At 40.9% G+C, this 23,975-nt stretch overlaps 2 protein-coding genes across 3 annotated transcripts in view; both read right to left on the bottom strand.

Annotated features, from left to right (window-relative positions):
- Window positions 1–22,579, bottom strand: part of LOC100489120 (B-cell receptor CD22) — a 41,700-nt gene extending 19,121 nt beyond the window's left edge. The window contains exons 1-3 of one of the 2 annotated variants that reach the window (XM_031906462.1): window positions 22,473–22,579; window positions 22,028–22,378; window positions 18,129–18,422 (exon numbers count right to left, since the gene is read on the bottom strand). In XM_031906462.1, coding sequence (XP_031762322.1) covers window positions 18,129–18,422; window positions 22,028–22,378; window positions 22,473–22,539 — 712 coding nt within the window. In that variant the 5' untranslated portion in view covers window positions 22,540–22,579. Of the gene's footprint in view, window positions 1–795; window positions 863–18,128; window positions 18,423–22,027; window positions 22,379–22,472 lie in introns of those variants that run through there. The other variant, XM_002938211.5, reaches the window with a different exon arrangement.
- On the bottom strand, window positions 12,834–14,868 carry LOC105947909. Its single transcript, XM_031906463.1, has 2 exons — window positions 14,810–14,868; window positions 12,834–13,548 (listed from the first exon to the last, which is right to left on the bottom strand). The coding sequence occupies exon 2, from the start codon at window positions 13,427–13,429 to the stop codon at window positions 12,839–12,841; it is 591 nt and encodes a 196-aa protein (XP_031762323.1). The 5' UTR covers window positions 13,430–13,548; window positions 14,810–14,868; the 3' UTR covers window positions 12,834–12,838.
- Window positions 22,580–23,975: the final 1,396 nt, after the last annotated feature.

Here is a 23,975-nt window from a genome sequence, read left to right as displayed (position 1 = left end):
GAAAGGCCATCTCCCATGGACTCCATTATAGGCAAATAATTCTAATTTTTAAAAATGATATCCTTTTTCTCTGTAATAATAAAACAGTACCTGTACTTGATCCCAACTAAGATATAATTATCCCTTATTGGGGCAGAACAGCCCTATTGGGTTTATTTCATGGTTAAATGATTCCCTTTTCTCTGTAATAATAAAACAGTACCTGTACTTGATCCAAACTAAGATATAATTACCCCTTATTGGGGGCAGAACAGCCCTATTGGGTTTATTTAATGGTTAAATGATTCCCTTTTCTCTGTAATAATAAAACAGTACCTGTACTTGATCCCAACTAAGATATAATTACCCCTTATTGCGGGCAGAACAGCCCTATTGGGTTTATTTAATGGTTAAATGATTCCCTTTTCTCTGTAATAATAAAACAGTACCTGTACTTGATCCCAACTAAGATATAATTACCCCTTATTGGGGGCAGAACAGCCCTATTGGGTTTATTTCATGGTTAAATGATTCCCTTTTCTCTGTAATAATAAAACAGTACCTGTACTTGATCCCAACTTAGATATAATTACCCCTTATTGGGGGCAAAACAATCCTATTGGGTTTATTTAATGTTTCAATGATTTTTAGCAGACGTAAGTTATGGGGATCCAAATTACAGAAAGATCCCTTATCCGGAAAACCCCAGGTCCCAAGCATTCTGGATAACAGGTCCCATACCTGTATACTCATAATATACCTATAAATATATAATACATCCAGCAAGAGACTACCCAAACAGAATGAGATACTCACAGAGCGATCACGCAGATCCACTGATACAAACTCCTAAGTAAAATGCAGAACAAAACCAAAATTGTGTAATAGCCACATACGAATTTCCCTTAGAGAAATTTCCTTTAGTGAAGTCACCGCTGTCATCTTCCTTCTTTACACTGGGCATTGTGGTTTGTGCAAAAAAATACAGATTTTAACATTTATGCACCATTTGTACGTTTGGCTCATCTCATTCCCTTTTTCTATGTGGTCGACACAAGGGCTGGTTCACCTTTATATTAACTGTATGTCTAAGAATGTCTTATTCCTAACAAATTTTCATTTGGTCTTCACTGTTTTTATATTTTTTTTTTATTATTTATCTTCCTCTTTTGCCTCTTTCCAGCTTTCAAATAGGGGTCACTGACCCCAATTTGCCACATTTTTATTGTCATTGGTTGTTATGTTTTATTACTTATCTTCCTATTTAGATGCTCCCTGATTCATATTCCAGTCTCTCATTCAAACCACTGCCTGTACAGTATGGGTACAATATGACCCCAGCGCATAGTGCACAGAATGTCTGGAATTGCTACACATCCTGCTGGTTGGGGACAGATTGCTACACACACAGTATGATCTGCTTTTATGACTCTGATCTTCCAGCATGAGTTGAGAAACTATCTGACCCCACTGTTTCCCCAAATAAGCCCTGGAGACATGTGATTAGATTGCTAACGAGCACAGGGTGTTTTAATAAAGCATTAATAACAATAACCAGATAATAAGGAAGATCAGTTACACATATACCTATAACAAGGGAAAAATATACTTTCATTGCATACAAGGACTATCCAGGACAGACAATCACACTGAGGCAAGAAGCTTTTAAGGGCATTTACTATGTTTTATCATGGACTGGGAAGGGAGCAAGACAGCAGCTCCCAGTAGGTATCAGAATAGCACTCAGTAGTAAGAAATCCAAGTCTGGCTTGGGACTCCTCCAGTTACATGGGAGTAGGAGAAACAATAGGTTAGCTGAAAGCAGTTCTAATGTGTAGCGCTGGCTGAAAGCTCAGACTCAGGCACACTTTACTGCTGCGCTGCAAGTTGGAGTGATATCCCCCCCCATCCCCCCCAGAAGCCGATCAGCAGAACAATGGGAAGGGAGCAAGATAGCAGCTCCCAGTAGGTATCAGAATAGCACTCAATAGTAAGAAATCCAAGTCCGGCTTGGGACTCCTCCAGTTACATGGGAGTAGGAGAAACAATAGGTTAGCTGAAAGCAGTTCTAATGTGTAGCACTGGCTCCTTCTGAAAGCTCAGACTCAGGCACACTTTACTGCTGCGCTGCAAGTTGGAGTGATATCACCCCCCTCACCCCCAGCAGCCGATCAGCAGAACAATGGGAAGGGAGCAAGATAGCAGCTCCCAGTAGGTATCAGAATAGCACTCAATAGTAAGAAATCCAAGTCCGGCTTGGGACTCCTCTAGTTACATGGGAGTAGGAGAAACAATAGGTTAGCTGAAAGCAGTTCTAATGTGTAGCGCTGGCTCCTTCTGAAAGCTCAGACTCAGGCACTCTTTACTGCTGCGCTGCAAGTTGGAGTGATATCCCCCCCCTCACCCCCAGCAGCCGATCAGCAGAACAATGGGAAGGGAGAAAGATAGCAGCTCCCAATAGGTATCAGAATAGCACTCAATAGTAAGAAATCCAAGTCCGGCTTGGGACTCCTCCAGTTACATGGGAGTAGGAGAAACAATAGGTTAGCTGAAAGCACTTCTAATGTGTAGCGCTGGCTGAAAGCTCAGACTCAGGCACACTTTACTGCTGCGCTGCAAGTTGGAGTGATATCCCCCCTCACCCCCAGCAGCCGATCAGCAGAACAATGGGAAGGGAGCAAGATAGCAGCTCCCAGTAGGTATCAGAATAGCACTCAATAGTAAGAAATCCAAGTCCGGCTTGGGACTCCTCCAGTTACATGGGAGTAGGAGAAACAATAGGTTAGCTGAAAGCAGTTCTAATGTGTAGCGCTGGCTGAAAGCTCAGACTCAGGCACAAGGCACTGAGATGGCGCCTACACACCAATATTACAGCTACAAATACATTTGTTGGTTCAAGAATAAAATGTTAAATGGCAGAGGGAATTATTTGCTGTGTATCAGTGTCATTTAGAAATAAAAAGTACCCCATAAAAATCATGACAGAACCTCTTTAACATTGTTAACAAGTACATTTTCCACTGATTATGATCCTGTAAAATAACAAGAGTTTATTTACTAACACAAGTGCAAGTGGAAAGCACTAGTATGGACACAGAACTTGATCATGCTAGTAACAGTAATCGCAACCACAACTCATTTAATCTGCTCTTATTAAGTATGCACATTCCTGCCTCCCGACAATAAAAACCATTCACATAAGGAACAGCTTCCTAAATACAATTGGCAGCTGCACTGAGAATCCCACACCAATATCTGTTGCTCCGGGTGCAGTAATTTATGGTAAGGGGGTTGGTTTCCTCTGCAGTAGTCTCTGCACCTGAGAATAATAGAAAGAGAAGTGCCTAAGTCTGATCGAGTCTTGTACTCAAACACACATACATACCCGTGCCCTCTGCGGGGAATTGAATGCAACCAGATTTCCATATTCTGTGCAGCTGGCATCCACTGCCGCCACCAACCAAGACTGCTATACCAATGCCCTCAACTGATTTCTTGCTTATTGACTTTTCCATACCAGGTTTTCTGGTATGAATTGATACAAAATCAGCCCATTAAGGGCAGGGGCGGGCTGAGCCGACTGGCCACCTGCGACACGGCACAACAAAACTTATTGCAGACTAGGGGTAGGCAGGAGAGGCGCATGCCTGGCGCCCCCCAATCATTGTGCCCTAGGCAGCTGCCTCATCTGCCTACCCGAAGGGGCAGACTTATGAGAACACACAGGGGACACTTAACAAGCTGCCTCCACAAAAGCTGACAGCCCCATCATCCTTCCAAATAAACATAATTGGAACAAACTACAAGTTTTGGCTCTCCTTGATCACTCCCCTTCCTATTATTTCGTAAATTATCGCCTTTACTTCATGGTACAGAGTGGAGGTAATACTGTGATACTGTTCTTTAATTGATTGTGAGACCCTTTCCACAATGAGTGCATCCATGGTCCTTATTTTCCTGGGAATACATAATCCAATATTCATGCAGTACTGGCTCCGTGGCCCTTCTGTGCTCCTCATTTGCTGAAACAGTGTCTAATTCTCCACAGTTTCAACCATAATCTACAACCCCACCAACTTTCCTTACTCACCTGGAGGTACCACACCCTCTAGAGCAGTGATCCCCAACCAGTGGTTCGGGGGTAACATGTTGCTCCCAATGGCCTCAAAGTAGGTGCTTATTTTTACATTTCTGGCTTGGAGGCAATTTATGGAAGCACAGAGGCACAATTTAACTCCAAACAGAGCCTCCTGCAGTCCAGCAGTCCAGATGGAGCTACCAAATAGCCAATCACAGCTTATATTTTGCACCCCCAAAGAACTTTTTTCATGTTTGTGTGGCTCACCAACACTTTTTTACATCTGAGTGTGGCTCATGTAAAACAAGGTTGGGGATCCTAGCTCTAGGACAATCACAGCTTACGAACACCAGGGCCAATGGATTTAGCTAACATTACTAATTACTAGAAATTATTTATCACAGAAATACCCTCCCACTATGGTTACTCCGTCAAATTTTGGTTTGCTGCCAGTTCTAAGAGTCACATCTTAGAGCCACACTGGGCAAGACTGGCGGTTTTATCACTTTCACTTCCTGATTTGCAGAATGTCCAACCAAATATCCCCTCACCACTTCTTCATTGTTGGTGGCCTGCGAGTTTATCTGTCCAGGTCTTGAACTTTGAATTGGCAGGGTTTATATATATGTAAAATATAACATATATACATATGTTAAATATATCTTTATTTATATAGCACTTTTTGTATACTCCAAGCTTTATATTTTTACAGTACTAGTATACAGTAAATAGGCAGACAAAAAGAAAGTGCAATATACAATTATACATAGTTACCAGATAAACATTAAGTACCATGTCCTGACACAGAGGAGGAAGGCCCTATGGGATTTTTTTGAATAGTATTTATCAGTGGGTGAAAGTGGGTGATTTTTTGGGGGTTGAGCTCTAAACTCAAATTTTGATAAATTTGCCTCTAAAAATTCAGATGAGACTTTTATAGAAAAAATAGTACAAGTATGGGATCCCTTATCCGGAAACCCATTATCCAGAAAGCTCCGAATTATGCAAAGCCTATCTCCCATAGACTCCATTTTAATCAAATAATTTAGATTTTTAAAATTGATTTCCTTTTTCTCTGTAATAATAAAACAGTACCTGTACTTGATCCCAACTAAGATATAATTACCCCTTATTGGGGGCAGAACAGCCCTATTGGGTTTATTTAATGGTTAAATGATTCCCTTTTCTCTGTATTAATAAAACAGTACCTGTACTTGATCCCAACTAAGATATAATTACCCCTTATTGGGGCAGAACAGCCCTATTGGGTTTATGTAATGGTTAAATGATTCCTTTTTCTCTGTAATAATAAAACAGTACCTGTACTTGATCCCAACTTAGATATAATTACCCCTTATTGGGGGCAGAACAGCCCTATTGGGTTTATTTAATGGTTAAATGATTCCCTTTTCTCTGTAATAATAAAACAGTACCTGTACTTGATCCCAACTAAGATATAATTACCCCTTATTGGGGCAGAACAGCCCTATTGGGTTTATTTCATGGTTAAATGATTCTCTTTTCTCTGTAATAATAAAACAGTACCTGTACTTGATCCCAACTAAGATATAATTACCCCTTATTGGGGCAGAACAGCCCTATTGGGTTTATTTCATGGTTAAATGATTCCCTTTTCTCTGTAATAATAAAACATTACCTGTACTTGATCCCAACTAAGATATAATTACCCCTAATTGGGGCAGAACAGCCCTATTGGGTTTCTTTAATGGTTAAATGATTCCCTTTTCTCTGTAATAATAAAACAGTACCTGTACTTGATCCCAACTAAGATATAATTACCCCTTATTGGGGCAGAACAGCCCTATTGGGTTTATTTAATGGTTAAATGATTCCCTTTTCTCTGTAATAATAAAACAGTACCTGTACTTGATCCCAACTAAGATATAATTACCCCTTATTGGGGGCAGAACAGCCCTATTGGGTTTATTTAATGGTTAAATGATTCCCTTTTCTCTGTAATAATAAAACAGTACCTGTACTTGATCCCAACTAAGATATAATTACCCCTTATTGGGGGCAGAACAGCCCTATTGGGTTTATTTAATGGTTAAATGATTCCCTTTTCTCTGTAATAATAAAACAGTACCTGTACTTGATCCCAACTAAGATATAATTACCCCTTATTGGGGGCAGAACAATCCTATTGGGTTTATTTAATGGTTAAATGATTCCCTTTTCTCTGTAATAATAAAACAGTATCTGTACTTGATCCCAACTAAGATATACTGAATCTATATTGGAATTTATATAATCCTTTTTGGTTTATTTAATGCTTAAATGATTTTTAGAAGACTTACCCCATATGGCACTAGGTTTGCCCAGGAGCAGTAACCCATAGCTGCCAATAAGATGTTTGCTTTTAAACAGATGACCAGTAAATGGGTTACTGCTCCTGGGCAAACTTTAGTGCCGTTTATTACATTAGCCCATTAAGGAATAGAGATCAAGCTCATGGAAAGACCCCTAATCCAGAAAAACCCAGGTCCCAAGCATTCTGGATAAAAGATCCAATACCTTAACTGCAGCTTTTGCCCCACTCCATTTAATATACAGATGCAGTGCCATGAAATATTCAGTTTATTAAATAAACAATACAAGTTTCTATTCTGTTTATTTAATGCTGTGGTGATTCCTGGGCAAATTTCTTGCAAACCAGAAATAGAATAAGGAAGAAAACAAAATTATCACCATTCTCTTTCTGCTCATTATTGGTGTCATTTAGTAGATTCTACTGAACTGAACATAACAGTAGCTAAATACCATATAGAGGGGGTCCTTTATGTGGAATAATGGCTTGACACTTAAATAATATAAAACCTCTGTACAAATGTATGCATCATGGATTCGAGAGAAACCTACAAATGTAAAAACAATGGCAATCTGCAGTCAGAACCCTGGACAATCTATGGAAGGGGAGCAGTTAATGGTTGGTAGGGTCTATGCTGTTTTGCTTGACTCATTCAACTCTAAAACATCTCACAACTACCCAGTCCCAGGAGCAGCATCAGTGGGTTTTGGGGTGTTAGGGAACCCAGCAGTGCGGCACTTACTTGATTAGCCAAACCCCCTGATGTCAATGAGCTTCAGACTTCAGACGCTCAGGGACTAAATAGAAAGTAGAAAATATAAAAGCTGAGTAAATGGAGTAAAAAGAAAGACCTGTTCATATAAATAACTGGATGGTATATTACAGAATATTGAAAAAATCACTCAACGGGGATAAGTCACAAATAAGCATGTGAATAATAAGAAGTAGTGTCGTGCTCTCCCTGAAGAAGTCATTTATGGTGATGTGTTAGGCATTGTTGATGTAATTCGTTGATTAATGAGCGGATTTAACACTAATTTTGTAAGTACAATTTATTTTGTATGGAATAAATATAGAAAGCATTTTACATTAAGGGAGGGCACCCTTCTTTTTCTGTTGTTTTGTGGAGGCAATTTTAACTTAGCCAACTAGACGCTGGCCTCTATTGTGCTCCGGCCCAAGTGCCCCCAGGAAAAACTGGAAACAGCACATCAATGTAACAAATGCACAATAAATGAGAACAAAGATGACGTAAGAGCATAAACAATAACCAACAGATGAATTAGAAGAACAGATGCACTAACTTCAAATTTAGGACTTGTTCCTTTACTTATGGTTACTTTGGATTTTTAATGGTTATTGGTAGATGGTCTTGGACTTTGAAATGGCAGTGTTTGTATATAGGTATATCTTCTTGTATACACACAGCTGTACATTTTTACAGCAATAGTACACATAGGCAGACAAACATTTCAATAAATAATTAGAAATATTTACTAAATAATGTACTGACACTATAAAATAAAATGCCAAACTGGGGGCCTGGCAGCATGTAGCCACTTGTTCATTTTCCAGATCAGTTTGATCAAACACTTTCAGTTTCCCCTCCATTGGCCTAAATGGTAAAATCCCTGGATCCTGCAGCTGCATTCAGGGATCAAGCCATTATCTTTCTAATGTGTGGCAACAAACTATAATTGCCTGATGTGGGCCCAGGCAATCACCATGTTTATGGAGTGGCAACTGTGTGTGTGTTTTTTGTTGACAGGCCACCAAGCCCTCAATCATCCCAGGTGCCATTGTCCCACTTTTAATTGCTTTTCTTCAGCTTGAATTAAATACTACCTTGATTTACCCAACCAATCCAGATACACCGCCATTATGCCCCCATTCTGCACCATATGCCACCCAGTTTGGGTAGGCATCAACACTTAGGGGCACATTTACCAAAGTACAATTGAGTCCGAATAAAAAATTTAATATTTAAGTTTTCGAACTGTGCATATTTTTTGCAACGTATTTGTTAATTTCTGCAACTTTTTCATACTTTGTGACAATTTGTGCGACAATACGATTTTGTATTCGGATTCATTCAAGCTTTGCTATCGTGATTTTCCTTGGGCCAGGTTGGAGCTGCAGAGTGCCATTGAGCCCTATGGGAGACTTTCCTTGGGCCGGGTTGGAGCTGCAGAGTGCCATTGAGCCCTATGGGAGACTTTCCTTGGGCCGGGTTGGAGCTACAGAGTGCCATTGAGCCATATGGGAGACTTTCCTTGGGCCGGGTTGGAGCTGCAGAGTGCCATTGAGCCCTATGGGAGACTTTCCTTGGGCCGGGTTGGAGCTGCAGAGTGCCATTGAGCCCTATGGGAGACTTTCCTTGGGCCAGGTTGGAGCTGCAGAGTGCCATTGAGCCCAATGGGAGACTTTCCTTGGGCCGGGTTGGAGCTGCAGAGAGCCATTGAGCCCTATGGGAGACTTTCCTTGGGCCAGGTTGGAGCTGCAGAGTGCCATTGAGCCCTATGGGAGACTTTCCTTGGGCCGGGTTGGAGCTGCAGAGTGCCATTGAGCCCTATGGGAGACTTTCCTTGGGCCAGGTTGGAGCTGCAGAGTGCCATTGAGCCCTATGGGAGACATTTCTTGGGCCAGGTTGGAGCTGCAGAGTGCCATTGAGCCCTATGGGAGGGTTTCCTTGGGCCGGGTTGGAGCTGCAGAGTGCCATTGAGCCCTATAGGAGTCTTCCAAAAACATGCAGGTTCAAAGTCAGAAAGTTTTTCTCGCTGTTTACGATCGTTCGGATACAAAAATTTAGTGACTTTCGGATCGCCATTACAATATTATCGTGACTATTACGGTTTTCGTGACATTTCTGACCATCAGAAATTATCGTATTTAATCCGAAATATTCCCATTTCGTAATACGAATTCGTACTTTGATGAATGTGCCCCTTAGACTAAAGACTCCGTACCCCTCACTATATAATTTACAACAAACAGTATTCTAGTCCTGCCACTGACTAGGGTCCTGGCATCATGGCAAATAAACAGAGCTAGGAAAATGCTGCTATATATACCAGTGATTAAAAGGGCCCGTTGAGAATGAGAATCTGAAGGGGCACCTGTTTGGGTATTATTTATCTACACAGAGCTCATGTGTCGGCAAGTTGGCTCAATATTTTTGAGGTTTGTAATACAAAATAAAAGAAACCAGTAGTGAACCCACAAAATATGCAGAACCGGCTGGAACCGGGTGTCACAGACCAACGGAAATAATTAAAATACCAAAACAGGGGGAAGTCTCTCAACATTGTGTAGAAGGCCCCAAAGACACTGCGGTGGCTGCATGATTGTTGTATCCGTTTCTTCTTGAAGAGTTTGAAATACATTGACCATGTTTCATTAAACAAAACTGTAAAAAAAGTAAAGTCTTTAAAAAATGTCTATGGTAAGTCAACTCAATACAGTCCCTACAGGCCATAAATATATATTGGGATTCATTCAGCAAACAGACAGGAATATAACACAAGAACATTTGTGATCATTACAGCAATTGCTGAAACTTGGTTGAATGAGTCTCATGACTGGGCAGTTAATATTGGGGGGTATACATTGTTTCGGAGGGACAGGGGCAATAGAAAAGGAGGAGGAGTGTGTCTGTTCATTAAGCACGACTTAAAAGCAAATATTAAGGAGGAAGTTATGGGGGGAACAGAGGGAGCTGAATCCTTATGGGTTGAGCTTCTCACAGATAGTAAAGAATCTACCAAACTAATTGTAGGGGTATGCTATAGACCCCCTAATGTAAGCGAAGAGGAGGAGGCCCAGCTCCTGTTGCAAATAGAAAAGGCTGCTAGTTTGGGGCAAGTGATAATAATGGGGGATTTTAATTACCCTGATATTGACTGGGGCAATAGTACTGCCAGGACAGTAAATGGGAACAAGTTTATAAACTTGCTGCATGGCAACTTTATGTCACAGGTTGTTGAGGAGCCAACCAGGAACCATGCTATACTAGATCTAGTGATCTCTAATGATCCAGAGCGTATAGCAAATGTGCAAGTGGTTGAACCCCTGGGTAATAGTGACCATAATGTTATTTCATTTGATGTTTGGTGCAGGAAACAAATTTACACGGGGGCAACAAAGACACTGAATTTTAGGAAGGCAAATTTTAGCTCCTTAAGGGCAGCGCTTCAGGGCATAGATTGGGGCATTATGTTTTCTGATAAAAACACAGAGCAGAAATGGTTGTCATTTAAAATGATATTAAATCATTACTGTTCTCAATTCATACCATTAATAAGAAAAAGTAGAAGTGTTAAGAATCACCCCATGTGGCTTAACTCTGAGGTAAAGAAGTTAATAGGGAAAAAAAGGAAAGCTTTTAAGAAATATAAGTCAGAGGGGACAGTAGCTGCGTTTAATGAATATAAACACTATAACAAGTGTGTAAAACAGCAATCCGGAAGGCAAAGATAGAAAATGAGGAGCGCATCGCGGCCGAGGCCAAGACTAACCCCAAAAAGTTTTTTAAGTATATTAATAGTAAAAAGATGCAGGTTGAGGGTGTGGCCCCATTGAGTTATAATAACAATATGGTTACAGCGGATACAGAAAAGGCAGATGTGCTTAACCAGTTCTTTTCTTCTGTGTATACAGTAGGGGAGCCAGTGGGCCAAGTCCCACCCAATAGCTGCACTGTTGCCTCAGCTCCAACTACACAGTGGTTGGCACAGGATATGGTGCTTAAAGGGTTACACACGATAAATGTAAACAAGGCACCTGGGCCAGATGGAATACACCCTCGGGTACTGAGAGAGCTAGGGGCAGAATTGCAGTGGCCCTTGTTCCTGATATTCTCAGACTCGCTTTCATCAGGTATGGTACCTAGGGATTGGAAGAAGGCGAATGTCACTCCCATATTTAAAAAGGGAGTAAGGTCTCAGCCTGGCAATTATAGGCCTGTAAGTTTGACATCCGTGGTGGGCAAGTTATTTGAAGGCTTGTTAAGAGATCACATACAAAATTATGTACTGGAGAATGGCATTATGAGCAGTAATCAGCATGGCTTTATGAAGGACAGGTCATGTCAGACCAATTTAATTGCTTTTTATGATGAGGTAAGTAAGAAGCTGGACAGTGGGGATGCAGTAGATATAATCTATTTGGATTTTGCCAAAGCATTTGATACCGTTCCCCACAAACGACTGCTTTCTAAGCTAAGGTCTATTGGTCTTAGTGAAGTCGTTTGCACATGGATAGAAAACTGGCTACAGGATCGGGTACAGAGGGGGGTTGTTAATGGTACGTTCTCTACTTGGAGTAAGGTTCTCAGTGGGGTCCCTCAGGGTTCTGTACTGGGTCCACTTTTGTTTAATTTGTTCATAAATGACTTAGGGGAGGGTATTATGAGTAATGTATCAGTGTTTGCAGATGACACAAAACTCTGCAGACCAGTCAATTCTATCCAGGATGTGACATCCCTGCAGCAGGATCTTGACCAACTGGCAATCTGGGCAGCTAAGTGGCAGATGAGATTTAATGTGGATAAATGTAAGGTCATGCACCTGGGATGTAAAAATATGCAAGCCCCGTATACCCTTAATGGGACTGCACTAGGCAAATCCATAATGGAGAAGGACCTTGGAGTCCTTGTAGATAATAAACTTGGCTGTAGCAAGCAATGCCAGGCAGCAGCTGCAAGGGCAAACAAGGTTTTGAGCTGTATTAAATGGGGTATAGATTCACGGGAGGAGGGGGTTATTCTTCCCCTTTACAGAGCGCTGGTAAGGCCCCATCTAGAATATGCTGTTCAGTTTTGGTCTCCAGTGCTCAAACGGGACATTATTGAGTTAGAGAGGGTCCAGAGAAGGGCAACTAAGCTGGTAAAGGGTATGGGAAGTTTCAGTTATGAAGAAAGACTGGCCAAGTTGGGTCTGTTTACACTGGAGAAGAGGCGCTTAAGAGGTGACATGATAACTATGTATAAATATATAAAGGGATCATATAATAACCTCTCTAATGTTTTATTTACCAGTAGGTCCTTCCAACGGACACGAGGGCACCCACTACGTTTAGAAGAAGGGAGGTTCCATTTAAACATTCGGAAAGGATTTTTTACAGTGAGAGCTGTGAGGTTCTGGAATTCCCTCCCCGAATCAGTCGTGCTGGCTGATACATTATATAGCTTTAAGAAGGGGCTGGATGGATTCTTAGCAAGTGAGGGAATACACGGTTATGGGAGATAGCTCTTAGTACAAGTTGATCCAGGGACTGGTCCGATTGCCATCTTGGAGTCAGGAAGGAATTTTTTCCCCTCTGAGGCAAATTAGAGAGGTTTCAGATGGGGTTTTTTGCCTTCCTCTGGATCAACTTGTAGTTAGGCAGGTTAGGTATAAGCATTATGGTTGAACTTGATGGACGTATGTCTTTTTTCAACCCAACTTACTATGTTACTATGCTGCCTGTAGCCTGTGGGACCTTTGCAGATAACTATAGATGTTCTTTTGGGTGCTAAAGATGTTCTGTTGGTTGCTATAGATGGTCTTTTGGGTGCTAAAGATGTTCTTTCGGGTGCTATAGATGTTCTGTTGGGTGCTAAAGATGTTCTGTTGGGTGCTAAAAATGTTCTTTTGGGTGCTATAGATGTTCTGTTGGGTGCTATAGATGTTCTTTTGGGTTATACAGATGTTCTTTTTGGTGCTACAGATGTTCTTTTTGGTGCTAAAGATGTTCTTTTGGGTGCTATAGATGTTCTGTTGGGTGCTATAGATGTTCTTTTTGGTGCTATAGATGTTCTTTTGGGTGCTATAGATGTTCTGTTGGGTGCTAAAGATGTTCTGTTGGGTGCTATAGATGTTCTGTTTGGTGCTATAGATGTTCTGTTGGTTGCTATAGATGTTCTTTTGGGTGCTACAGATGTTCTTTTTGGTGCTACAGATGTTCTTTTTGGTGCTATAGATGTTCTTTTGGGTGCTATAGATGTTCTGTTGGGTGCTAAAGATGTTCTTTTGGGTGCTATAGATTTTCTGTTGGGTGCTGAGCATTGGATATTCCCCTTCACGAATACTGTGAAGCCCAATGGTTGTCCAGGTTAAAACTGTCGACTCTCAGGACTCTCTCCCTGGGTTCCGTTTGCTGCTTTCACATTCTCATATTCAGGTACCTGCAAATGTAAGGTCACAGCTGTATTAAGGAAGACATTTAAATATATTTTAGGAACTTGGTGTTACTGTATGTTCCATTGGAAACTGCTCATCTGAACGTCTAATGAATGATGATAATTTTTTGAAAGGAAGGAATCCCTCTCTGTTTTCTATATTCCAAGCCATCGACTTGTCAGGAGCGCTCCACTTCCGATGAAAAGGAAAGATGGCGGTGCCCAGGGCCACAATGCCACCTTGCTGCATGATGTTATCACACAGTGCAAAAATTTAAAATAAATATGTGCTCAGGACTCACGTTCCGTGTCCCAGTACAGGACTTCTGTAGGAAACTCCTGGGTGCACCCTAAATTGTTTATTTGGACTGATTTCCTGGTATTTGACCCTCCTGCCTCATTCTGACTGTCCTGTTTTGTTGCCTGAACCAACCTGTGCCTGTAATATGTTTAACCCTCCGGATACCGTGACTTGGTCTAATTGCTTGCCTGAACACAAGCTTGTTCCTCGGTTCCGACTACAAACCTATTAAGGAAAACTATACCCCCCGAGCAAGGTAGGTCTGTATATAAATATATTGCATAAACAGCTCATATGTAAAACCCTGTTCCATCTAAATAAACCATTTTCAGATAAATATACTTATTTAGCAGTATGTGCCATTGGGTAATCCTAAATAGGAAACTGCCTTTTTAAGTACTAAGGGCCGCCCCCTGGGATCATAGGATTCACAGTGCACACAAACAAGCCAAGGCACACATACATGCTAGGCCCCATCAGCCAATGAATGGGCAGAGCTTTGTCTTTTGATTCCACACTACTTCCTGTTACAGTTAGAGCTGCATCACTTCCTGTCAGCTGATCTCTGAGAGAGCACACAGCCCATCACTAAATGGCGGCTCAAGGGAAAGGATGTAAAAGGGCAATATTTACTGATATATATATTCCAGTTTGGTGAGATTCTTTAATAGGCCACTTAATATGATATAAACTGTCCGTTGGTTACGTATTCATTCTGGGGGTATAGTTTCCCTTTTCTGTATCACTTTACATGGATATGTGGGAGACAGCAGGACCAAATGCCCTGGTAAAGTTTCCTTTCTCTGTAAATCCCTGAGTTTAGTAACGTGACAAACTAAACTACTTTTTATAGAGTCACACTGAGTGGATTTAGGTGGCCGTGTAGTCTTGATGGGAACCAAGCACCATATGAACCCCTGTGTGTGTTCCACACCCTACATATCATACTCTCTGCCTTCATTTTACCTTCTTTATCACAATGAAATATGGGCGAACACCCTCATTTGTAGATTTAATATTCTTCCTGGAAAAGAGAAGGTAATAATAATTATATTAATAACATGTATCTGGCGCACCAGTGATTCATCCGATGCCTACAGCATGTAGCATTCATTCTAGTGGGTTTGTTGGTGAGTTCCAGAATCATTAAACCTGCTTTATCTGTACAGCTTTTCCATGTTCTACTAGTTATTAAGGGGTGAAATTCTATTCTATTTTTTTTATTCAATTTTGTCAAACCCTTATATAATTACCTCAGCCTGGCAGACAAATGTTATCCATGGACTGTAGTGCTGCTCCTTAGTATTCATTGAATGTATGGCAACAGGTATAGGACTTGTTATTCAGAATGCTCGGGACCTGGGTTTTTTTTAGATAAGAGATGTTTCCATATTTTGGATCTCCATACCTTAAGTCTACTAAAGAATCATTTAAACATGAAATAAACCCAATAGGGCTGTTCTGCCCCCAATAAGGGGTAATTATATGTTAGTTGGGATCAAGTACAGGTACTGTTTTATTATTACAGAGAAAAGGGAATCATTTAACCATTAAATAAACCCAATAGGGCTGTTCTGCCCCAATAAGGGGTAATTATATCTTAGTTGGGATCAAGTACAGGTACTGTTTTATTATTACAGAGAAAAGGGAATCATTTAACCATGAAATAAACCCAATAGGGCTGTTCTGCCCCCAATAAGGGGTAATTATATCTTAGTTGGGATCAAGTACAGGTACTGTTTTATTATTACAGAGAAAAGGGAATCATTTAACCATGAAATAAACCCAATAGGGCTGTTCTGCCCCAATAAGGGGTAATTATATCTTAGTGGGATCAAGTATAAGGTACTGTTATTATATCAGAAAAAGGAAAACATTTTTAATTTAATTATTTGATTATAATTATGCCGGGAGATGGACTTTCCATAATTCTGAACTTTCTGGATAATGGGTTTCCGAATAAGGGGTCCCATACTTGTACTCGTATATTTTACTTAGCCTTGGAGGGCTCCCACAATGCCCCTTTTTGTGTGCTGTAGGCTGCTCAGCATTGTTTAGGGTGCTTAGGGGATAGTTGCTCCAACTTTTCAAGTACATAGTCTCAGGATAACATGGGGAGAGTAAATGACAGTTTAGCACTTTGCTCATTATAAGATATAGAGGATTGTCACACAGTTGCTTGTGGCCCCACACATGGGATTACACCAGTGAGACATGAGCAGAGGCCCAAGCTCCATAGCAGGGCTGTAGTTTCATAGGAAGTAGACAGACTGAATTTTGATTGGTTAGCTTGTATGCATGCTTAATAATGAATAGGCAGTGACTTAGCACAAATATAATCCATGGTTATATCTGAACCTGGTGTTTGACATCTTTTTATTCCTTATGTGTGAATTATGTATGAATTCTTACCATTAAATTGAATGGCAACTTGTTTATCAGAAGACGAATTTCCAGCCTTATTGTGAGCAATACATCGATATTCCCCTGTGTTTTCTTTAGCATTTTCCAGCTTTATGTTTGCCGCTGTCTGAGTTATAATAAGGAGGTCATTTCTCAGCCATGTAAACTGGGTTACATTGGGACGGCTACTTGAGAAACTGCACTTTAAGTCAACACCTCCATCTTCTCTTTCATACTTAACAATTTGCACTTCCCTAGGGGCATCTACAAAAAATAAAATAGAGCAGGGTATAAAGCAGCATTGGGACAGTATTAAAGAAATATTGTTTGTCTGGCACGCTATCGAAATCTTTATCAACTAGTGACAGCATCCATCGCAATCATCAGTCACCAACAGTCATCACCATTACTGTAAATATTAACATGTGGGGCTTATTGCATTACTGCAGTTGGTAGTAGCAACCAGTTACATGTTTGCTTTCATACTCCAAGTTGTAGACTGTTTAGAACTATTTGCTAATTGATAGTATAGGTATGGTACCCATTATCCAGAATGCTCAGGACCTGGGTTTTTCTGGATAAGGGGTCTTTCCATAATTCGGATCCATAATTCGGATCTCCTACCTTAAGTCTATTAAAAAATCATTTAAACATTAAATAAACCCAATAGGACTGTTCTGCCCCCAATAAGGGGTAATTATATCTTAGTTGGGATCAAGTACAGGTACTGTTTTATTATTACAGAGAAAAGGGAATCATTTAACCATGAAATAAACCCAATAGGGCTGTTCTGCCCCAATAAGGGGTAATTATATCTTAGTTGGGATCAAGTACAGGTACTGTTTTATTATTACAGAGAAAAGGGAATCATTTAACCATGAAATAAACCCAATAGGGCTGTTCTGCCCCCAATAAGGGGTAATTATATCTTAGTTGGGATCAAGTACAGGTACTGTTTTATTATTACAGAGAAAAGGGAATCATTTAACCATTAAATAAACCCAATAGGGCTGTTCTGCCCCAATAAGGGGTAATTATATCTTAGTTGGGATCAAGTACAGGTACTGTTTTATTATTACAGAGAAAAGGGAATCATTTAACCATGAAATAAACCCAATAGGGCTGTTCTGCCCCCAATAAGGGGTAATTATATCTTAGTTGGGATCAAGTACAGGTACTGTTTTATTATTACAGAGAAAAGGGAATCATTTAACCATTAAATAAACCCAATAGGGCTGTTCTGCCCCCAATAAGGGGTAATTATATCTTAGTTGGGATCAAGTACAGGTACTGTTTTATTATTACAGAGAAAAGGGAATCATTTAACCATGAAATAAACCCAATAGGGCTGTTCTGCCCCCAATAAGGGGTAATTATATCTTAGTTGGGATCAAGTACAGGTACTGTTTTATTATTACAGAGAAAAGGAAATCATTTTCAAAAATGTGAATTCTTTGATTAAGATGGAGTCTATGGGAGATAACCTTTCCATAATTTGGAACTTTCTGGATAATGGGTTTTCTTCTCTCGTAACTAGTGGTAGCCACATTTCACTAATTCTTGCAAATTTTTCAGCAGTTTCACGATTTTTTCAGCAAAGCAAACGTGACAGATTCGCTCATCACTATTGTTTACGTGCAGGAATAGGAAGAACTTTTCCGGCAGTGGTTGGGATAGGGAATGGTGCCCGGGTAGAGTAAGGAGCTATAGTCCATAGTGCCATCAGGCACATCTGCCACAGTGTAACCAAGGTTTGATTTTCTCCCTATTGATTATAATGTTGGTTGAATTAGGAAACTTCTACTTGTGCAGTAAATTCTATTAATCGTTAACATTTTTTTTTTAGAAAGAAGACACTTTTCATTCTGTTGATAATACATACATATAATGTTGAGTGGAGCTGCTTTGTGGCTGGTTTGCCCATTAGGGTAAGTGGCTGAACACTGTATTTCAGTTTCATCATCCTCATAAGTAGGGGAATATGTTATTTCCGATATAGCTTCCCATCTCCCTTCTGAGACATGTTGCTGTTCTGTTCTAGGCAGATACTGCCTCTTGTTCCACCGGAGAGTTGGAGGATCAGAGCCACAGGTATGTTCTACTGAGCATCTGATAGCGACAGGGATTCCTTCCATCATTACTGCTGGGCCTTGAAGATTTATAGTAGAAGGGGTATCTGGGAAATTGATATGAAGGTTAATGTTAATCATATTGTGTCAAATGGTTGAACTGTTTCACCCTACGCAGATTCATTCAGATGGGTTTCTCCTTGCCTAATTGTAGGCCCCTATGCTATTACAGCAAGCCATAAACAAAACATATCAACAAGTGTAAGTCTGGGCACACTCCTGCAGAGACGGTGACCTGAAATAATGTGAATTCATAGCAAGAAGAATGAATGACTTGGCTGTGTGTGCCTGAAATAAAACAAATATTTGTTCCATCTTTATTTTCCTCAGTGCGTATGTTTTTATTTATTTGGAGAAGCCCTGACAATAATGCAGAAGGGGACTTATTTACTTTGTAGATTGTAAGCTCTTTTGGGCAGGGCTCTCTTCACCTCTTGTATCGGTTATTGATTGCTTTATATGTTACTCTGTATGTCCAATGTATGGAACCCACTTATTGTACAGCGCTGCGGGATATGTTGGCACTTTATAAATAAATGTTAATAATAATAATAATAATGTAGATTGTAAGCTCTTTTGGGCAGGGCTCTCTTCACCTCCTGTATCGGTTATTGATTGCTTTATATGTTACTCTGTATGCCCAATGTATGGAACCCACTTATTGTACAGCGCTGCGGGATATGTTGGCGCTTTATAAATAAATGTTAATAATAATAATAATGTAGATTGTAAGCTCTTTTGGGCAGGGCTCCCTTCCCCTCCTGTATCGGTTATTGGTTGCTTTATATGTTACTCTGTATGTCCCATGTATGTAACCCACTTATTGTACAGCGCTGCGGGATATGTTGGCGCTTTATAAATAAATGTTAATAATAATAATAATGTAGATTGTAAGCTCTTTTGGGCAGGGCTCCCTTCCCCTCCTGTATCGGTTATTGGTTGCTTTATATGTTACTCTGTATGTCCCATGTATGAAACCTACTTATTGTACAGCGCTGCAGGGTATGTTGGCGCTTTATAAATAAATGTTAATAATAATAATAATGTTAGTAATAAGCAACCAATCACATCTTTACTGTAATTTTCTAATTGATAGTAATTGCTTATTGGTTTGGGCAACACTCTTGTGTTAATAAGCACCAATGTTTGTAAATGAGCCCTACAGCCGCAGATTATAGCCCACTACAAATAAGATGGACCATAATACAGCATCCTAGTGACTTATACTGTAGGGGACCTGTCACCTTAAGAAATCATTCAAAATTCTTTTCTATTGTGTTGTATGTGCCGGAATGGGGGGCCTGATGCCCAGGCACTGGCTGCACAATTAGATGGTTAGGAAGGAGGGTGAAAGTGAGAGCTGAATTGAAATTTAAAGTACTTGTCTGCCTGAGGCATAGAGGCGGGGCAGGCAATGTATGATTGACAGCTGGGATTTTTAAATGCCTTTATAATGGGTTTAGATGGGTTAATATAAGAATGATTTGAAAAGGACTTTTATTATACAGCTTTTTATGTCTGGGTGACAGGTCCACTCTAAGCTGCCCATATACACTAAGGGGCTGATTCACTAATCCACGAATCCGAATCCCGAAAGGGAAAAAATCGGATTGGAAACGAACATTTTGTGACTTTTTTGTATTTTTTTGCGATTTTTTTCGTCGCCATTGCGACTTTTTCATGAATTGTTGTGACTTTTTCGTAGCCGTTACGACTTGCGCGAATTGTCGTGACTTTTTCGTAGCCGTTACGACTTGCGCGAATTGTCGCAACGTTTTCATATTGAGCGCTAGTAAACGGCGGGCAAACCTTTCCGATTTTTTTTTCGACGGCTACGAAAAAGTCGTGACAAATCGCGCAAGTTGTAACGGCTGCGAAAAAGTCGCAACAATTTACGAAAAAGTCGCGACGGCGATGAAAAAAAATCGCAAAATACCGATCATTACGAAAAAAACGCATTCGGACGCTTTCGATCCGTTCGTGGATTAGTAAATCGGCCCCTTAGTAAACTTGATATTTTTGGAACTATGGTACATATATGTTGACCTGATGATCCGTATTGAGGGAGAATTTTCTGAAGTAAAAGTGATGTAATAACTGATGTAGATACATCCTTCACGTTCACCAGGAGAAATCTGCCAAAATTCCAAATTTATTTCAACTTTGAATATGTTGTTAAGACAGCAAAAAAGAAGACATTCTACATTTGTAACAGCATTTTCCCCAGACATTTTTAAAATGGCGTAAAGCTAAGTGTAAGTTTCCATTCACCCCTCTTTCAGTTGTAGTATAGGGGAATCATTAGCATAGTCATGGGGGTACAGGCCTCGCTATGTCTAACTATGGAATAGCAATAGGTATACAAATCCTCATTAGCCCTTTTATAAACAAGAAATGTGTATTTTATATATAAAAGTTGCTTTATAGTCAACATAAAATAGGTGAGAAACATGTTTTCTTTCTAGTTTTTGCTTAATTAATGTGACAATAGGGTATATATTGTATTAATCTTTATTGCAAAGGGATTTGAAGCCTCCCTGGCAAGTTTTACGTTTTAGCACCAGTACACAGGCCCTTCCCCAATGTATCACTGACACTTACCCCAACTTATCTGAGCCCCCATAGTATATACAGAATTACAGAGCTACTCAGCAGTGTCAGCCACCACTTTTAGCTGTGTATATTCTGTTCCCCAATAGAGAGAAATAGGGGCGCACACAGTTAAAAAAATAGCTTTAAAATGTTGTGCAAAAGACAAAATCTGTCTGTTAAGGGGCACTTACACGCAGGCGTTTCAGGGTGCGTCCCCTTGTGGTTAATCCATTTTGCATTAGCGGAATGCAGGAAGAAACACAGGCCATTTTCCAAATCACATTGTACTCACTGAGGAGCAGAGAAGCACCAAATGCAGGTGGAACACAACTTGATGCGCCCAGGCCCGGATTTGTGTCGAGGCCACAAAGGCCCGGGCCTAGGGCGGCACAAACATAGGGGCGGCATGCCGCCCCGCCGCAGGCAAATTTGAACTCTCCCCACTGCTCCGTATGGGAGCTTCAACTTTGGTGCTTGCGCATGCGCGTTCGCTCGGCGGGGGGGGGTTTCGCGCATGTGTGTTGGCGCGGCGGGGGGGGATAGGGGGGCGCCGAGTGGGGGCGGCCTCGGGGCGTCACCAGTAGAAATCCGGCGCTGGATGCACCTACAACTCCATTCAGAAGAATGGGGTGTGTTTCCCCAATGCAGGAGAGATCCACCACAGCCTGAAACCCCCTGTGTAAGAGCCCTAAAAGACAAATTCACAGAAGCGGAGATAAAGGTTTGTGAATATGGCAGGAAATCTGACAAATCCGTCTCCACTTTTATTTTGGGAATTCCCCCCAGTATGTTGGTAGGTGCCTGATCCAAAGTGGAGCTGCAGCTGTTCTGCACTGAGGCTGTGAGCTAGAATGAGCAGAACAACAGGACAACATACGGTGTATGGCCCCTCATACAGAACTTGTCCTACAGCCCTTGGGCAGACCAGACACCATATGGGATTAGCCTGTTTATGGCTGCCTTATGTTATACTTATATTGGTTGCTGAGGCTTTAGTTGTAATGTGATCTGTGCTCTCATTTAAAAATATTTTAGGATAAATAATAAACTGCTGGCTTACCTATGACAGTAATGCGCACTGTTGCGCCATTGAGATCATATGCATCTCTATTATCTACTTCTGGGATGTAGGAACCTTCATCGTCACTTCTCACGTTGGATATATGCAGGGTGCAGCTGTTTATTGTGTTTAGTACAAGTTTTGTACGGGATCTGTAAGTATCCAAAGCTTCTCCCCTGTCGTGACTATCAAACACTGTATAATAGTCTTTCCGTCCTTCTAGATACCACGTCACCTTAGGAGGCCTTAGTGTTCTTGGCCGAGTATAAGAACAGGGGATCTCTACACAGGAACCTTTCAGCGCTTGGATGCTCTGTGGAAAGGAGAATGACCATTGCTGCCCTAAAGCCTCTGTAAGTGGAAAAAAAAGCATAAATAAATGTGTAGGGTAAGCAACACTATACGTTCTCAGCAACTGAATAAAGGATAAACAGTATTATATTACCTGGTAACAAAATGAGTAAAATCCACACAATGGTGTTAATAAAGTCACTCTCCATCGTCAGTCTCATATCATGGGAATGTCGCTTCTGTTGAATAAAATTTATAGATGCAGTGACTGTATATGGAAGGTATGGGATCCCTTATCTAGAAACCCATTATCCAGAAAGCCATGCCCATTTTGTACTCAACCCCCCCAAGCCCAAGGTATTTAAAGGGACACTGTCATAATATTTATGGGGTACTTTTTATCTCTAAATGACACTGTTACACAGCAAATAATTCCCTGAGTCTGAGCTTTCAGCCAGCGCTACACATTAGAACTGCTTTCAGCTAACCTATTGTTTCTCCTACTCCCATGTAACTGGAGGAGTCCCAAGCCGGACTTGGATTTCTTACTATTGAGTGCTATTATGATACCTACTGGGAGCTGCTATCTTGCTCCCTTCCCATTGTTCTGCTGATCAGCTGCTGGGGGTGAGGGGGGGATATCACTCCAACTTGCAGCGCAGCAGTAAAGTGTCCCTGAGTCTGAGCTTTCAGCCAGCGCTACACATTAGAACTGCTTTCAGCTAACCTATTGTGTCTCCTACTCCCATGTAACTGGAGGAGTCCCAAGCCGGACTTGGATTTCTTACTATTGAGTGCTATTCTGATACCTACTGGGAGCTGCTATCTTGCTCCCTTCCCATTGTTCTGCTGATCGGCTGCTCGGGGTGAGGGGGGGATATCACTCCAACTTGCAGCGCAGCAGTAAAGTGTGACTGAGTCTGAGCTTTCAGCCAGCGCTACACATTAGAACTGCTTTCAGCTAACCTACTGTTTCTCCTATTCCCATGTAACTGGAGGAGTCCCAAGCCGGACTTGGATTTCTTACTATTGAGTGCTATTCTGATACCTACTGGGAGCTGCTATCTTGCTCCCTTCCCATTGTTCTGCTGATTGGCTGCTGGGGGTGTGGGGGGGGGGATATCACTCCAACTTGCAGCGCAGCAGTAAAGTGTGAGTGAAGTTTATCAGAGTACAGGTCACATGGCTGTGGCACCCTGGGAAATGAAGAATATGGCTAGCCCCATGGGAAAAACAGATTACAATGCTCGATTCTGCTGGAGAAGCTCTATTAACTAAAAAAAAACCCAACACATTTTCCCATGACAGTATTCCTTTAAACATAATACTAACTTTTATTTGGCAGGTTATGTAAAGGTTGAACACATTCATTCCAGGGATTTTAGGCTCATGTTTTATGTGTTATTACAGTTTTTGCTAATAAAGGTAAAATTCCCCATTAAGCTGCGAGTATTAGTCCCCAGTAACTTTTACTGTGATGTAAAGAACTGTCTTCTGAAGTTGCACTTGGTCTTGGTTTTTTTTTAATTTTTTAGAGCTTTTGGATGATTTCATTTTTGTTCAGCAGCTCTCCAGTTTAAAAATTTCAGGAGCTATCTGGTTGCTAGGCTCAAATTTAACCTAGCAACCAGGCAGTGATTTGAAAGAGAGACAGGAA

The sequence above is a fragment of the Xenopus tropicalis genome, chromosome 7 (assembly GCF_000004195.4).
Source record: "Xenopus tropicalis strain Nigerian chromosome 7, UCB_Xtro_10.0, whole genome shotgun sequence".
Classification (NCBI taxonomy): Eukaryota; Metazoa; Chordata; class Amphibia; order Anura; family Pipidae; genus Xenopus; species Xenopus tropicalis.
This window is presented reverse-complemented; position numbering and strand designations above follow the sequence as displayed.

Coding starts and splice junctions, on each gene's coding strand:
- LOC105947909 (XM_031906463.1), bottom strand. CDS start 13,429: ATGCTCAGCACCCAACAGAAAATCTATAGCACCCAAAAGAACATCTTT.